General features: G+C 41.6%; 1 protein-coding gene across 1 annotated transcript; it reads left to right on the forward strand.

Annotated features, from left to right (window-relative positions):
* The first annotated feature begins 277 nt into the window (after positions 1-277).
* Positions 278-13088, forward strand: LOC124127730 (excitatory amino acid transporter-like). The gene is made up of 6 exons (XM_048384651.1): positions 278-817; positions 4529-4655; positions 4884-5117; positions 7120-7314; positions 11899-12033; positions 12686-13088. The coding sequence occupies exons 1-6, from the start codon at positions 676-678 to the stop codon at positions 12837-12839; spliced, it is 987 nt and encodes a 328-aa protein (XP_048240608.1). The 5' UTR covers positions 278-675; the 3' UTR covers positions 12840-13088.
* The last annotated feature ends 5284 nt before the right edge of the window (positions 13089-18372 follow it).

An 18372-nucleotide genomic window follows, 5' to 3' on the forward strand; every position in this document is an offset into this window, starting at 1 on the left:
TGTATTCATACGTGTTAATACTTATTTAATACATGCGTTGACCTGTTAACATCAGAAATTATGAAAATCATTATTGGCGGATGAATGACATTAGCGCAATTTCTAAATCCCCTTTCACCAAAAGCATTAACAACATGTCAGTTATATACATATTGGAGACAACGGATTCAAATTGTATTTCGTAATGTTTATTTGTTGTTGAACGCCGCACCCAGCAATATTCCAGCTAAATGACAGCGGTCTGTAAATAATCGAGTCTGGACCAGACAATCCAGTGATTGACGTTATGCGCACCGATCCACGCAATTGGGATACGGGGTTGTATTTCGTCATGAATCTGGTACAGATAATCTGTTTAATCGCATGATGATAACAGCTACCATGGACATGTTTAGTATCGCTACATATTGGATGTAGAGTTTGTATCTGTCTCACGTGAAAAGAAACTTACTTATTGGAAGAAAATAATTCCCTATGTATTAGTCGTATACATCTAAGTCATGTTATGTAATGAAATGATAGTTCTTGACATGAGATTTTGGCTGGATATATCCGGCAATGTAGTAAAATTCCATTCATTCAGGAAGTGTAAACTTGTCTCTTTTCATCGTGTTCTTCAGAAACATAGTTCCTGACAACATAGTTGCTGCTACTATCCAACACTCACGCACTGAGATGGTTGTTCATGGAATAAAGTTACAGGACGATGGCAACTCTAGTTCTGGTTACCTGCAGGATACTGGTGGTGATTCCAGGAAGGTCAACCAATATGCTACGGCAAAGAAAACAGTGATGGTTGATGGGGCAAATATCATAGGTATTATTGGAAGTTGTTGCTGACGTTTCGAAATAGTTCCGTTGGCCCCTTTGAAATGAGTTTGTGAAACGTTCCCCGCTTCTGAATTTCTATACAGCAAACTCACTTAGTGTATTGGTATTACAAGGCTGAGTTCCTAGTAGACATAAACAAACGAGCTTGCACTTTTTGACCGGACAAACTTGATAAAATTAGCCAGAAGGTAGGTATTTTACTACATCTTCTTTCCTCAATTGGTAGTCGATAAACACGAAGTTCTAAATTTTAACAGGTTCAAGAATTGTTGTCTGGCTGGTTATAATAGATGACATTCAAATTAACACGAGGTTTCTTAATAATAATATTGCTTTCTTTTTTGAGAGGCACTTAGTAAGTATACGATATATGAATGAACAACTTCTGTTTGACAATCAGGAGCGGTGTCGCTCCTAACACCGTTATCAAGCAAGTGATGTACAGAGTATGGTTGACAAGCATATATACATGTGAGAGGCTGGACCTCATATGAGGTATGGTACCAAACCATCTCAAACAAGTTTTCACACTGTAAATGCAGTACCCCGAACAGCTAGTGCAACAGACAATAACGAGCATCACCAAGAAAACTCAGAAATCTCACCGTCAACAATCTGCACCCTTAGTGACCAGCCTCACCGACTTTGGAACAGTTGGCCACAAAATCCCGAGACTCTTAAAGAAACTGGCCAACACTGAAGTAGTTTTCAAGAGCAGTAACAGCATTCAGAACACCCTTAAAGCCACAGGCAAACCACCAGTCAGCCACAAGCTAGAGCCATCGGGAGCAGAGAACTACATTCCGTGTAATTGTGGACAACCTTAATGACATTGGTGAAAGGTCAAGATCCCTCAAAACCCGAAGTCTGGTGTTTTTCCTGATGTTTGGTCAAAAGCTATTATCATTCCTGTTCATAAAAAGGGGAGAAAAGTAATCCTGATAACTATCGTGGTATTTCACTTCTCCGTGTTATAGGTAAAGTTTACACGTCTGTTTTAAGTAAACGAATAACTATATGGGCAAACATCAAGAACAGAATACCAGAAACACAGGCCGGTTTCAGAAAGGGTTATGCAACCACTGACCACATTTACTCTGTATGCTATTATTCAGAAATGTTTATGTAAAAAGAAATCAAAACTTTATGCGGCATTTGTAGATTTTAGAAAGGCTTTTGATTTTGTTAAGCGTGATAAGTTGTGGAATCTCTTAATGTCTTATGGTATAAGTAGTAAAATGTTAAAAGCTTTAAGAAGTTTATATAAAAGTGTTTAATCGTGTGTAAAATGTGATCTAGCTTTCACAGATTATTTTGACTGCCCTACTGGTCTACGACAAGGATGTATTTTGAGTCCATTACTGTTTCCCTTTTCATGAGCGAATTATCTAATCAAGTTATTTCTAATGGAAAGCATGGTGTACAGTTATTCCCTGATTTTATAGAGATACTGTTATTGTTGTTTACCGACGATGTTATTTTAACATCAGATTGTGTCACGAGGCTACAGACTCAGTTGAATATTCTAGAAACCCACACAGTAAAATGGAATTTAACGGTAAATCTGGAAAAAACAAAAGTTGTATTCAGACGAGGTGGGGTGCTTTCAAAAAAGGATATTTGGTATTATTCATCAGGAAAATTCAGTAATAGTATATCTGATCTCGCACTAAGAGCAAAAAGAGCTTTGGTCGAATTGATTGCAACTTTAAGTAAAATTGATCTTATTTCAAAGTCAGTGTTCTTTAAGATATTTGATTCGCAAATACAACCTATACTTTTATATGGCTCTGAAGTATGGGGATTTCAGCAATATGACAAATTGGAAAAAGTTCATCTATTAGCCTGTAAGAAATTCCTGCAAGTAGGCCAACAAACCCCAAATGCTATAATCTATGGGGAAACGGGTCGCTTTCCACTGTACATCAACTCCTATGTTAGAACACTTAAGTTTTGGCTTAAATTAATTCATATGAATGAAGACAGATGGCCAAAAAAGGCGTATAATATGTTATTGTATTTAGATAACTGTGGACGCCATACATGGGCTTCTAACATTCGTTTACTTCTTTTTTCTCATGGCTTTGGTTTAGTATGGATATCGCAAACAGTTGGGAACCAGCTTTCATTTCTACGACTTTTTAAGGATACTTGTATAAACATGTTTTACCAAAACTGGAGATCAGTCTTAAACTCTAGTTCAAGATATCATTTATATGCAGAGTTTAAAAGTCTTTTAGAACCTGAAAAATATCTTTCAGTTTTGTTTGAAAGAAAATTTAGAAACATAATTGTAAGATTTAGAGCAGGTCTTTTAAAATTGAAGAATAATGAAGGCAGATATCTGTCGATAGAAAAGTCTCTTCGAATATGTCCAGTCTGTAATAATGGTGTAGAGGATGAATTTCATTTTTTACTCATTTGTTCACGTAATAATGATCTCACAAAAGAATACTTACTGGCAAAACTTTGCCGATATCCTAGCTTGAACAATTTCAAATCTATTATGTGTAATAACAATGAAGCAGTCTTAAATAGTTTATCACGTTTCCTATATTACGCTTATGCAAAAAGAACAAGTAGTACAATTCAATTATGATATAAGTCATGTGTCACGTTACTTTACCGTTGCATCTGTGAACAATTGGTATATTGTGAACTGTAATTGTATATGGGCCCGAGGCCTTCGTGCAAATAAAAGTTCTTCTTCTTCTTCTTCTCAAAACCTGAAGTAAATAACTTCAAGTCTCAGTCTCCAAAGTTTACTCTAAGTCACCTCTCGGATCATATCCGTGACAACCCCAGCCACGGCATCCAGTGAGACAAAACCAAAGTATTTTCAATCAACCTCAAAGACTTCAAAATCAGAAAACTCCAGGAAGCCATTTGCATCAAAACACCCAAACCGTCAGTCAGCCGTGATCAAGTCTATTACATTCCCACTGCGTACCATCAAATCATCAGACTCCCAAACAGTCATTATCCCTTTGTTTATGCTGCTGGCTTCACCTTACATCACCCTTTTGTGTATGTGACACGCTTCTCCATTCCAGTGTAACTACATCCCATTCTACTCAACTGTAAAAACACTGACTCACACCTGTATATATATCCCGATTCTTATCAAATTAGTTCCTATGTATCTCTCCTGGAAGTGGCCTTGAAATGTAATTGGATATAATCATGATCACCCATGATCTTAGCACACGATTAGCATGACGAGAAGCGGCCTTGCACAGTTGGAAATGACACCAGAAGACAAAAAAATACATGTTGTCTAGTTTTAGGCCCCACTGCCAAAGATACAAGTTTCTTAGACACCTGACATCCAGATTAACTGGCCGGTACTGGATAGATGGCTGTTTTTTAAGCTAAACATTTGTTCTGGTTTAAAGTCCTACTGCACTCACTGTAAGGTACATGTATACCTTCCGATTAGATGCGGGTCATGTATAGTCCTGTTACTGTAATGTTTGGGATCCAACTAAAGTATGAATATATATATCAGTGATTCACGGTATTGCTGAAATTTAAACTGTTAGTGCTAAATAGTTTGGGAGGCAAGAGTATTCAATATAAGAATTTGGGGAACATATTTGCGTGTTTTTCGGATGAAGGCAACTATCAGGAACAATCACCTGTCACGTGTGTCTCTGTATATTGTGATACTTGTCATCCAATAACTTTCTCATTACAGGTATACTTACCTACTGCATTGTTTTCGGTGTGACTCTCAGCCAGCTAGGTCGCCGTGGAGCAGTGGTGACACAATTCTTTACCGTCGTCAACATCGTCACCTTCAAAATGATCAGACTTGTCATGTGGTGGGTACATACAATCTTTCGGGGGAAAACTCATGACATTCACACACTCAAAACCACACACACACTCACAAACACAGATACAGAGAAAAAAGGACTGCCATAATATTGCTGCAATATTGTAAAGTGCGGCGTTAAACAACATACATACGGATTATCAATGTATTACTTTTCGCATTTAATTAGAATGCGTTTCCACTGCCTGTTTCTGTCAACGTTTTATTTCTCCAGGTTATCACCACTTGGCATACTGTTTCTCGTCATGGGCCAGATTATGTCCACAACTGACATGACAGAGACTGGACAAACACTGGCTATCTACCTTGCAACTGAGTTGGCCGGATTGGCAATCCATTCACTGGTGGTCCTTCCAGGCTTGTATTTCATCCTGACAAGAAAGAACCCATATGCCATATATCTCAAAGCAATACAAGCTCTGCTGACAGCCTTTGCGACAGCCTCAAGGTATATATTTTCACAGTTCTATTTTTCCCCCATTTTCACTTTTCATAAAATTAGTAATTGAGTTATGTATACCCGTCAGATCGAATATATTTTGAGTGATAATAAGTTCAGAATACATTTGTTCAGTCGTCAGTTAAAATACAAATTAACACGATGGACGATAGCGGGAAACATGTTATAAAAAATTGTATATTGCCACGGGATTTTCTACGTTTTCTGCAGAAACAGCGATGTCTTGGTAAGTTCTAAACTATGGCAATAATTCCAATTTTAACAAGTAGTCTTCATACTACCATGTACTTCAATGTAAGGTATACATCCGTGCCTTTGATAATAATTGAATAAGAAATAACGCTGAGAATAAAACAGCTGATTTTAATCATCTTATTTTGTTATTCCTACACTATTTTATACCAGTTTATATATTATACGTATACCAAATGAAATTCTACCATGCATCTATAAAACAAATAAAAATAAAAGATTTACCATTCTTATTCCGCCCCTTGGAAAATGTATGCTATCATTTAGCGCTTTCAGTCATCACAGGTGTTTATTTATCCTTTTCGCACAAAATTATAATACTCATGCTCTTAAAATAGGTGTAAATAACAGAGATTTGTTCCAGAAACAACAAATCATACCGTCAGCCCACAAGATATGTAGAAAATATGGTATAGTAAATATGATGTTAAATAGACTATAATCAAATATCTTTTTCATGACATAAATGCAAATTAAAACCGCACAACCATTCCTTGTAGATGTGTCTAAATAACTTATTTATGTTTTTTGCTTTTGCACACAACATATATCATACTTACATATAATGACGGCTAAAACGTCATGCATGTGTAATCCAATAGTAGGGTACATGAACAAGTATACAAAGGTATCAAATAAAATTATAACATTGTGCTATGTAGAGATCTATTGAAAAGAGAATATACATTATTAGATTTTTTTGTGTGGGAATTCGAAACCTCATATTGGAATAAGATAACACAATTAGAGGTGAACTCTATACTGGTTAACTGTCTATAGGAGTGACAGTAAGACGTACAGCTCGTATCGCGCTTTACACATGCTCTGTCAGTTAAAGGTAGGCCCGGTCTGGTTAGTGAAAGGAAAATAAATTAAAAAAGATCGCCAATTAGGCTCACTTTCATGCCTTCGATTTGACACAAATAATAAACATTTATACCTATATCTTCTTCAATCAATTTCCTCGAACAAAATCTGTATATATTATTCCAAAATGAAGAGTATAATAAACAGTAACGGTTTGTAATGGGCAGTTTGTTTCGTTTCCGAAAAAATTTGAAACGTGTAACGAGTTTTGGACTCATTGTAATACTACGCTCATACGACCATATTGATTTTCTATTCGTACATGATAGTACTACAGTATTGATAATACCAATGTCTAAATAGGGTTACAGATGCAACAAATTAGCGAAGGAATTAATGTATCGACGTCCAATGATTGACATCATGAGCATCAATCTACGCAATTCTGATACGATGACATGCATCAACCAAGTCAGCGAGCCTGATCACCCGATCCCGTTAGACGCCTTTTACGATAAAAGGTGAGGTGATATTGGGTTTAACGTCGCGTCATAAATTATTGCACGTTTATAGCGACGTGCATGCACGTGTGTGTGTGAGATACCATGCCGTAGTTTAACATAGATAAACCACTCAGACACAGTATACTGACTCCGAGCCGACCAGTCCTAGTTTTAGCTAAACTAGTTTTTGTACACTTTGCTGTTGTACTTCTCCTTCTCCTCGCAGCCATTTTGTATTCAATCTGGGGTCTTTTACTTCGCGTACTGCAAGTTATTCTTAATTAACAGTGGTTAATCCCAGAAATATTGAAACCTCGGTTGACTCAGGCCACTCAAATATTAATAATCCAACGCACGTAATGTTGCCAGATTGCAACCAAGAATGGTGAGCTCCGCCTGCTTTACATAACAGTCGGATCTATTTCCAGCGCTGCCACACTGCCGGTGACGATGCAGTGCGTCGAGAAGCGGATGAAGATTGATACACGGATTTCCCGTTTCATCCTCCCAGTGGGCGCCACAGTCAACATGGATGGCACAGCGGTTTATTCTGCCATCGCCCCTGTGTTCATAGCACAGTACAATGGAATCAACCTGTCATTTGGAGATGTCATAATAATAAGGTATGTTGGTGACCTTGCTGAGTGAGTGACTTGGATTGAACTCTGCTTTCAACAGTATTACAGTTATTCAACGGTGTGCTAGCTTACCTCGAGAAGGAAGCCCGAAGTGATACAGGTCTCAGAAGAGTTACAACTCTGGTGAAACCAACAAGCACGGTCAATAAATTGGATCATGTGGTCAATCTTGGTGACACGTTTGACGTAATATCAACCACTGAATTGTTTGACCCAGATTCGTGTTCTTACATGCTGCAATGAAACTCCAGCATGACAAAACAAACACGCGAAAATGCATGAGACAGAAACGTCTTATTTGAAAATTGGTTGATGAAAGATCAGCTTTGAAAAATAACTGCTAGAGGTAGAACGGTTCCGGAACCAAAACCTAACCGCACTCTCCTGAAACATTGCATGTGGACCAATCTCGGGGCATGAACCATTATTGATCAATTATGTATTATATAAAACACACATTGGTCGTCTGTATTGGTTGTTAGAACCCTTACAATACTCTGCTGACATGAGTAGTTGTGTGCAGGACTCCAGGACCGCTCCTGGCTTCTGATTGGTCGGTTTCTATGATGTCGTCACTTCCGGTTTCGGTTTGGTCACCTGACCTCTGATGACGTCAGGGCATTGTGGGTCATCCGTTTCCGGGAAGGAGGGGAAACCCAAAGAAACGCTTGTACAATTAAAAAGCTCAAACATTGAAAGAAGCACGTGTAAAAACCTGGATGTACAGTTTTTTTCTGGTGGTGGTGGTGGTGGAGAGCGTTGATGGTGGTGGTAGTGGGAGGAGGAGGAGGAGGAGGATCTGAGCAAAACAAAAACCAAAAACATGACTTTGCTGCTGCACCACTTTTTTGTGTTTTCTTCAGCTCAGATCATGGTGATATATGGTAGGATCATCATGAGCATGGTTCAGTTGGCCTTGGATCCCGGCGAGAAACAGTTGTGGACAGCCCTTGCTCTCCAGTTGTTTGGGGTACATACTTCCACCACCCACCTTGACCGCCACACCAGACATCCCCACCCACCAGAAGACTTCAACCTGATACCACATACACAACGTCATGGCTGCCACCTTTTTATCGAAACAAGACTTTTACATGACCCTACCCAGTGATGCCTCCATGGACATCTATCCAAACAACACTGTCAATGCATATGAAATCAAGTTGCCTTATCCTCTGCATGTGGACCGTCAACAGTGGGAGGTGGGCGTCAGCGAAATTCACTTTCCGATGACATGGTACAACGTCGCCCCACCCTTTGACTGGTTTGCGCTGAACCTCAAACTGAAAAAAGACACCCTTGTGTATGAAAGCGCGGGGAGTGCTATACCACAGCCACAGTTTGGTGTCGTCCATTATGAAAGCAAGAAGATTCCTATCGAGAAAGGCGTCTATTCATCTAAAGATTTGGTGAAAACCCTCAACCGTTTGATTCAGGAACATATTACGGGTGTCTTGAAAGAACAGCCCCCTGACAGAGCCCAAAGTGATGGCAGACGCTTTGTCATTGATGTCTTCGATTTGACATGCTGGAAGATGGAAAGGTGCGATTCCAAGCCCCTCAAAAAGTAGCAATCAATCATCCTCTCTTGGGAAATATTGGTGGACCACTCTATTCCACGGAAGTGATCATGCCAAGTCCACTCTCGAGAATGCTCGGATTTGTTCAACTGCCGCTCCTCGGTGAGGAGGACTATAAAACCTACACAGAGACGCCCGTTCCCTTGAGTGCCTTGGCCCAGTGGCAAGTGGGGGCTACTCCCATGACAAGTGGCTATGAAGAAATCACAGGTGATACAAAAGCGCATCGTCTGTCAGGATTTGATACTGTGTACATTTACACCAACCTGGTCGAAGATCAAATTGTGGGCAATACGATGGCTCCCTTGCTGATCTACGTGCCTGTGTCAAAGAAGATGAAGCAAGACAGTGTGGTGATTAAAAGCCCTCAGCACATTCACTACCTCGGACTGCGTCATGGTTCCTTTGACGGTATTAAACTCTATATCATGGACGACACTGGGCGACCCGTGCCATTCCAAATGGGAAAAGCCATCTTGACACTTCACTTCAGACGTCGCTACTAACACAGAAGCAACATGTTGGGACTCGCGTTGGCACACCCAGATGGATCGAGGACAGTTCGATTAGCGTGGGAATGGTATCAAAGTATACAAAAGAAGGTATCATCAATGTGGCAGTGCTCTCGGAGGTATCTTGAAGATGGCGTTGCCTTTCCTTAAATCTGCTGGCACATTGGTGCTCAAGATGGATAAAAAGATCCTACCCGGGTTGATGAGTGATGTGGTTGCAGGCAAACGCAAATGGTCAGAGAGCCTGAAACATCATTGAACAGCAGCCCTGATGGATGTCTTGGAGGAACGTGAGGAGTCGAGACCCTCTAAAAGACGTAGAGCCGTAAAGCCATAAAGCTGTACACCTCTTAAGACTGACAGTACACCCCTTAAGACTGACAGTACACCCCTTAACACTGACAGTACACCCCTTAACACTGACTGTAAACTGTCTGTTCAGCCCTTTAGAGTGACTGTAAGCTCATATAAGACTGTCTGTACATCCCTGTAAGGGGGACTGTACACCCCTGTAAGGCTGACTGCACAGCCCTTAAGACTGACTGTTCAACCATGTAAGACTGACTGTACAGCTCTGTAAGACTGACTGTACATCCATGTAAGACTGTCTGTACACCCCTGTAAGACTGACTGTACATCCCTGTAAGACTGTCTGTACACCCTGTTAGACTGACTCTTTGTCTCTTGATTGATCCAATAGGGTGTCAAACCAAGGGTAGAGGCTGAGTTGAGATGTTGTCAACGCTGTCTGTCTGTCAAGTCTGTGCATATGCTTGTTGTAAAAGTAAAGATAAAAGAGAAAGACCATGCTTGAAAGGATCAGTTGCCTTGTGTCAGTCACCCAGAACTCATGATAGAGTCTTATCACATCGTCAGTGACATGTAAGACGTCATGGAGTCCACATCGTGTTCAGAATGTGGGAGGCAGTTCACTAGACATGATAATATGGAGAGACATAGGAGACGGTTCCATAAACCTCTGCAACCCCGACAGGACAGCACTTCTCCTCTGGGTAGCTACTCTCCTCCACCACCACCACTGTCGCCGTGTGACAGTCACCCCGAACACAGGATGACGTCACGTGGTGGTGATCATCATGAGCTGGAAGAGATGGCAGACCGCTTAGGGGTCGCTCTTGAGTTTGTGCACAGCATGAAAGAAGCAGATCGTGCCGAAAAAGGGGTGGACCCGCATTGGCTGGTCATCGATGATTTGCTGGGGGACAATACGAAAGAAGAAGAAACGGAAGTGCTGCGATGGTTCACCAAGAAAAGTCATCACCGAAACACATCCGTGCTGTATCTCACTCAGAACTTGTTTGCTCAATCGCCGCAACATCGCACCATTAGTCTGAATGTTCACTACATGGTCCTCTTTAAAAATCCGAGAGATGCATCGCAGATCGACAGTCTGGCCCGCCAGGTGTTTCAAGGCAAAGTTCCTTTTCTGTGTGAAGCCTATGAAGACGCTACCCGAGAGCCTTACACTTACCTGTTCTTGGACTTGAAGCCCACCACGTTGCAAGACCATCGCGTACGCGCCCGCCTGTTTTCGAGATCCGAATTACCACTCGTGTATGTGCCGATCCTATGAGAAGAAGAGACTTTCATAAAAGCAGGCGAACCCCCAGACCTTCCTTCAGTGGAGCCACAGTCATCATGGGACAAAGACGATCTATGAATGCCATGCCACCCTCCCGAGATGTCCCCGATACCAAGGGGGTGTCTGAAAAGATGAGAGAAGAAGCGAGAAAAAGCACACTCTTTACAGTTTACAATCACATCATCATACCCGATGATGTCATTTGTGGAATGTTGTTGCAAGATCCTTCGCCGATATGACGTCAACCTAGCAACAAAATAGCAGGGTCGTCGATTGTGTATGATAACTTTGATAGTTCGTCTCAGTGATCTATCATCTCCACATGCCACTGACACACACCCTGCCCCTCCTCCCTCCTCCCTCCCGCCTTACTCCCTCCCGCCTTACTCCTCCTCCACCCCGCCTTACTCCTCCTCCGCCTCCCTCCTCCTCCCTTTCTCCTCCTCCCCCCCTCCTCCATGCTTGCTGTAGAATGTGACTATGCTTGTCGTAAGAGGCAACTAGCAGCATCGGAAGGTCAGGCTCGCTGGATTGGTTGATGTATGTCATCGATCACATTTTCGTGGATCGATGTCCATAATATCAAGCACTGGATTGTCCGGTCCAGACCGCCGTCATATAGCTGGAATATTGCTGGGTGCGGCGTTAAACAACAAACAATAAAAATGGTATTTCTGTAGTTTTTCTTTATTTTAGAATTTTCTCCATACTTTTCATTTCAACGGACTAGAAATGTTAAAGGGGTGTAATATGATGTCAATTGTTTTTGGTATGCATTGACGGACGTGTTGATAGGCTTTAATGTAACAATTTACGTGAGAAAAACACGTTTCATTATTAATGACTTTTGCGTCACGTTATAAACATTTTCCAGTTTAACAGCTGTTCTGAGCAGTATAGGATCTGCTGCTGTTCCTGGTGCTGGGGTTGCTATGCTGTTGCTTGTCCTAAAATCTATTGCTCTCCCGGATCGAGGCATCTCTTTCCTGGTCACTGTTGACTGGTTGATGTAAGTGATCCTCATCAGAATATGTAAGTGTTAATGTTTAGAATGTAAATGTTATTAGAATATGGCTAATTATAAAGGTGCATATAGTGATGCGTGATGATTTCATGTCTGGTTTCATCTCAACTGTTGTATTCCTTCGGTTGGGGTCATTTGCATATTAATATGCAAATAAAAAGGTGAGGTAGATACTACTTTCAGTTGAATCCAACAAAGCAGTTATTATGAAATATTTATTGAAATGTATTGTTACGTCCTTGTTGTGATTATTGCTAAGATACCGAAAATCAGTGTCAAAACAACACGTTCGTTTCATTTGGGAATTATATTGCCTGTTGTCACCGCCCGACTGCAAAACCTTCTGTTCTAATACATGTATATTACAACGCATGTTCAATAAAAAATGCACTGTTTAGGTACCAACGATGACAATACTTTTTTACAATACGAAAAAAATCTAAGAATGACATTGTATGATGAAAATATTACCACGTTTCGGATGAAAGGTATCCTTCTTTGGAAATAGACATCATTGTATTTAGCGAACCTTGGCACTTGCGTTATCAGTCTACTTTTGCAAACCATTCGGGGTGTATCGAAGGCGTGGGTCGTTGCTAGCCGTCAACAACTGATTCATCTCATTCTCTCTTTCTAGGGATCGTTTACGCACCGCCGTAAATGTGGCTAGTGATTGCCTGGTCGTAGGAGTTGTCTCCCATTACACGGAACTTCCTCCGTGTAACCCGTCAGAGACCCAAAGTGAGCAACAACAGGAAGAGCAGGAGATGCTGGAAAATGACCTGGTGTGAAGCCAAAACAGCTCCTTTTTCTATTTTCAAATTCGTCACATAAGAATCCATGATCCGTTAATTACAACTTAATTTTCAAACCCTGAAAGATATATTTGAAACAGATGGTTTCACCTGTGGATAGGGATTTCTTGTTTCTTGTTTCTTGCAACAAGTGTGTATTATTGTATTGTGTGTGTCATCGCTTCTTTCCTTATGATGAGTGCGTGAGTTTGGTTTAATGCCACTTTTAACAGTATTCCAGTTATATCACAGCGTGTCAGCTTAGTGTTTGAGGAAAGCCCGAAGTGATGCACGTCTCAGACGTTTACCACTTCGGTGAAACCCACGAGCACGGGTATGGTGCTGACACACCTAGAAACATAATCGGGGCGAACCGGGATTCGAACCAACAATCATAGGTTTCTGGCGTGCCCAAGGGACGCAACTCTGCCAAGGGAATCGCGGCGCCTTAGTCGACTGGGCCACCCGTGCCCCCGTTACTCATTAGAAGTTGTTTATTCTTTTTATCACATCTCTATCATATATCCGTGTGCTTCTTAGAACACCAAACAGACTATGATTGCATGAAGACTTGGTAGATAATGTCCATCACCCATATGTTTGCATTCTGTATGTTGACAATTGTTCAAAATTGCGGACAAGTGTCGTATGACTTGGGCAGTTCGAGTAAGCAGCTGCATGTGTGAGCTACAGGTCTACGAGCAAGTCTACAAATACTGCAACAAACTCCACATTGGGCCGCCCGTGCCCCCTTCTTATGATGAAACACAACGTTCATGTGACAATGTTTTGAAGTACTTGTGGGGAGGAACAATGACACAATAAGAGACTTTGGCAATCTTTCTAACCAACGACCCGTTAATGTCAATGTATTCCGGCATCCCAAAGACGTCGACGCAGCCATGGTCACAAGGAAGGATGAAGGCCAAATGATGCCATTCATTTGGAAGATTTGTTGCCTCTCTTTCAGGAACCATTGGGACTGCACAAAGTAAGAACAAGACTATACTCTGCATCACTGAAAAAAATTAGACAACTCCAGCAACCTTTGCTGATGGATGGGTCTACAAACAGTAAGAGCCCACAGTATCGACTCGATAGTTCTTGCTATCATTTTGAAACGTTTGGTCAAACCAGAAATACTTCACTAAATCAGACAAAGGCCGTAATTTCTTGAATTTGAAATTTGCAATCAAGGGATTTAAGTAACATTCTCAGACAAAAGTCATTTTTCGAAAATATCCCCCAATATATCAAATTTCAGGAACCATCAACTATTTTCGTTTTCCTATACAAACACAATTTCATCCAAGTTGTTCATTTGGAGAAAAACATATCACATATGAAGTGACAAATATTAATTTTGCAAGAAATAACATATAGTTAGATGAAATTATCAGGAAGCTGGACACTAGAAATTTACGAGATATATAAAAATACATTCCAAGTATGCTTCACAAATACTGGTGTTCGGTTTCGTTAGTAAGTGATTACGGGGCACTTTTGATCTGGTACTAACTTACTCTGCTGGTATTCAGCTGAATTTATTGGCTAGTTTTTTCATACTCCGTTTTTCTAGTAATTCGTGCATAACCTACCTTGACTGTCTAGTTTTGGGGGAATTTTAGAATTTCCTTGCTCAGTCAGAGTGGCTGAGTGTTTAGTCTATTAGACTTGTTTGATATTCAGACGTTCGCGTCTATTTTATTGTCCAAGGAACTTATTTTTGGTATAGGCCTTCCTTGTGTATTTCCTGTTAATTAACAAGGCCAAAGTTATTCACTCATGAGAGTGTTGAGTTGATTAACTCAGGTGTTAGTTGGTTGCAGCCGATTTAATTGGCTAACGATGCAGCTTGTTGATATCAAAGTGTTGTTCGAGCTACTTTCAATTTATTACTGTAAAACAGTTGCACAACTCACCTGCTTTTGTATTTGCTGATTATTTAATCAGCGATTATATTCAGTATAGACTTTTTTATCTCTTCAGTGTCGGCCTTTGATACTATTAGCTAATAGTAATAAACCTTTGAACCTATTACCACGTTTTCATTATAACTTTAATGTTGTTCAGTGACACCCCTGATCTCTGGAGCACAGTATTTATATTTAAATATCATTTATCTATTTTAGTAGAGAGAGAGAGAGAGAGAGAGAACGTATCAAACCTGTTGCTAGTAATTAAAGATCAATTGTAGACTTACACGCCTTAGGCAAAACAAACTGAAGTTGTGGTTGCATCATAGAACAAAAAGGAAGTATTTAATTCCCTATTGTGTGATTCTGGCCCAGATTGTGTTCATACGTTTGCTAAAAATAGCCTCTCCAAATTTAACAAGTTGTTAAAAAATGACGAAAGTCAGACTTAGTTTTTTTTGGCAAGAAGTGGTTTCACTATTCTAGTTGGCACCCAACATTAAATTCTTCACTAGGAAGGCATAAAAGTCTTATCAACACCTGGATTCTCGAGGGGAAGTACTACTTCCGAAGTGTCAAATTCGTCAAACAAAAGTCTAAAGTTATTTCCCTGACGTAGGTTGTTTTGGCAGGCACTCTGAATGATCTGATTAATGATATTTACGTGTTTAAATAATTTTCTGAGTGCTTATTAATTATGTTGTGCAACGTTATAGCAGATGCACGTGCACTTCATGTTCAATCACTTGCAATTGTTGACGAAAATAACTATTGAATAACTTTCTCTTGACAGATATCAAATGAACAGTCGCCCTGTGGAAGTTTTGGGTGTAATTTTCCAGTATTTGTCACCACGCATTTTGGTAATTGGCCACCGATGAGCTGATCCTTGTGAAAGTCTCTACCACCTCTCGGAATGTCATGGGCGGTCACTTGCACACGGGAAAGGGGATACTTGGCAGTCACCCCAGCGTTCAGACTGGACACGTGTGTTTCTCTGAGTTGACGGACATAGAATTCGGCTTTGGTCAGGGCTAGTTTGTAGATACCATCAGCAGCACACATGAAGAAGAATTCATCGGGACCTCATAGCAATTCCAGTTTCATAGGGACGCCTTCCACCAGATAACAGTCTTGAAGAAACAGGTGTAGACATCCTGTCAGTTCCATTTTTTGGTGGGCACGATAAGATCACGTCGCGTTCTGACGCCCCTATTTCTTGCTTTCGCATCTGCATCAGGATTGAAGGTGTCCATTTTACCAGCATGGTCAGCAAACCATCCATGACATTGAAGGTGAGATGTTTTGGCTCCTGTACCATAACTCAGAAGGGTTTCCAAGTAGGCTCTGTAAGGGTAAGTGCCCATGGATGGTGTGATCTCCAACTGATTGTGTCCCACTTGCACACACACTTCGCGAAACAGGGAATGCATCAAGTTGTTTACTGTAGATGCGGGGTTATCTGCCAGTATGGTATCCGTGCCATCTTCTTTCGTCATGCATAGACATACTCTCAGGTAGCACTGTTTCAAATCAATGTAAGTGTTCACAGGATTGGAAATGTTAAACTGGAGTGGTCCTGCCACAGAGTGTGGCGCCAAGGGACTATAGTGAATCCACTGACCCTCTTGCACCGAGGTGGACCCCAAGGGTACTGTAAAGAGATCCAACTGGGCCTTTGAACACTCACAAGCATCTCGGCGCATCATGCATGATGATGGATGGGTGAATGGATGGATGGATGTTCCTCCCTCGCTCTGCCTTTGAAGGACGTCTGGTCAGGTTTAAAGTCTGATGAGGACTGACCTTTAAACCATTCTTCTTTTCCTTTTATGCTGTTTCTGGAGGCGGGTGGGGACGTCTTTACGTCTTCTAGGGGTCTCGTCTCCTCACGTTCCTCCAAGACATCCATCAGGGCTGCTGTTCCACGATGTTTCAGACTCTCTGACCATTTGCGTTTGCCTGCAACCACATCACTCACCAACCCGGGTATAATCTTTTTACCCATCTTGAGCACCGATGTTCCGGCAGATTTAAGAAAAGGCAACGCCATCTTCAAGATACCTCCGAGGCCACTGCCACGTTGATGATACCGTCCTTTGTATACTTTGATGCCACTCCCAAGTTGACCGGACTGTCCTCGATCCATCTGGTGTGCCAACCCGTGTCCCAACATGTTGCTTCTGTGTTAGCGGCAACGTCTGAAGTGAAGTGTCACGATGGCTTTCCCCATTTGAAATGGCACAGGTCGCCCCATGTCATCCATGATGTAGAGTTTAATACCCTCAAAGGAACCATGCCGCATTTCTACATACCCACCTACCAAGGGAGAAGCCCCCTCTTGCCACTGGGCCAAGGCAGTCAAGGGAAGAGACGTCTCTGTGTAGGTTTTATACTCCTCCTCACCGAGGAGCAGTAGTTAAACAAATCTCAAGAGTGGACTTGGTATGATCACTTTCGTGCCATAGAGTGATTCGCCTGAATGGAGTGCTACTACTTCAGGGCCTTGGAATCGCACTTTTCCATCTCCAAGCATGTAAAATTTTAGACTATCTTAGGGATGCCTGGCAGCAATGACAAACCGTCTCCCATCACTTCGGACGCTGTCTGAGGACTGTTCTTTCAAGACACTCGTAAAATATTCCTGAATCAAACGGTTGAGGGTTTTCACCAATCTGCAGATGAATAGACGCCTTTCTCGATAGGAATCTTCTTGCTATCGTAACAGAGGGCTCCATACTATGTCTGTGGTATAGCGCTCCCCATGCTTTCATACACAAGGGATTTTTTTTCAGGGAGAGGTTCAGCGCAAACCAGTCAAAGGGTGGGGCGACGTTGTACCATGTCATCGGAAAGTGAATTTCGCTAACACCCACCTCCCACTGTTGACGATCCAGTTGCAGAAGATAAGGCAACTTGAATTCATACGCATTGACAGTGTTGTTTGGATAGATGTCCATGAAGGCATCGCTGGGCAGGGTTATGTAAAAGTCTTGTTTCGAATAAAAGTTGGCAGCCATGACGTCATGAGCAAGGGTAGAAAACTCTGGGTGGATGAGGTATCAGGTTGAAGTCTTCTGACGGATGTTGTGGGGATGTCTGGTGAGGCGGTCAAGGTGGGTGGTGGAAGTATGTATCTCAAACAACTGGAAAGCAGGGCTGTCCACAACTGTTTCTGTCCGTGATCCAAGGCCAACTGAACCATGCTCATGATGATCCCGCCATATATCACCATATTCTGAGCAAAAAAGACGACTTCGCTGCGGGGTTACGTCATGCCAAAACAACACCAAGGGGAGTGTCGACGCTGGGTATGTCATGGTGCAGCAGCAGCAGCAAGGGGAGGTTCATCGGTACCCATGGATGCAGAGAAGTTTCTCTGCAGTGGTGGTGGTGGTGGTGGAGGTGTCCATCCTCTGAATGAGGCTGAGTGACAGCAGGCTCCTTATTTTATTTGTAAATGATCTGCAGGGATCCAAAAATTAAAACTGGCAGGGTAGCCGGACCATGTAACGAAGACCACGAAGACCCCTGTTTCGGCCCTGGACGTCTTTTCAGCATGCAATCCACGGCATACACATCGTCTGTTTTCAAGATGGGCTGTATTTCTTCAG

The sequence above is a fragment of the Haliotis rufescens genome, unplaced genomic scaffold (genome assembly GCF_023055435.1).
Source record: "Haliotis rufescens isolate VD_foot unplaced genomic scaffold, xgHalRufe1.0.p SCAF_5, whole genome shotgun sequence".
Classification (NCBI taxonomy): Eukaryota; Metazoa; Mollusca; class Gastropoda; order Lepetellida; family Haliotidae; genus Haliotis; species Haliotis rufescens.

Excerpts from the sequence above, each read along its gene's own strand:
- LOC124127730 (XM_048384651.1), top strand. The coding sequence starts at position 676 with ATGGTTGTTCATGGAATAAAGTTACAGGACGATGGCAACTCTAGTTCT. Across the intron at positions 5,118-7,119 it reads GCCTTTGCGACAGCCTCAAG|CGCTGCCACACTGCCGGTGA; the intron begins GTATATATTTTC and ends ATCTATTTCCAG. Across the intron at positions 7,315-11,898 it reads GGAGATGTCATAATAATAAG|TTTAACAGCTGTTCTGAGCA; the intron begins GTATGTTGGTGA and ends AACATTTTCCAG.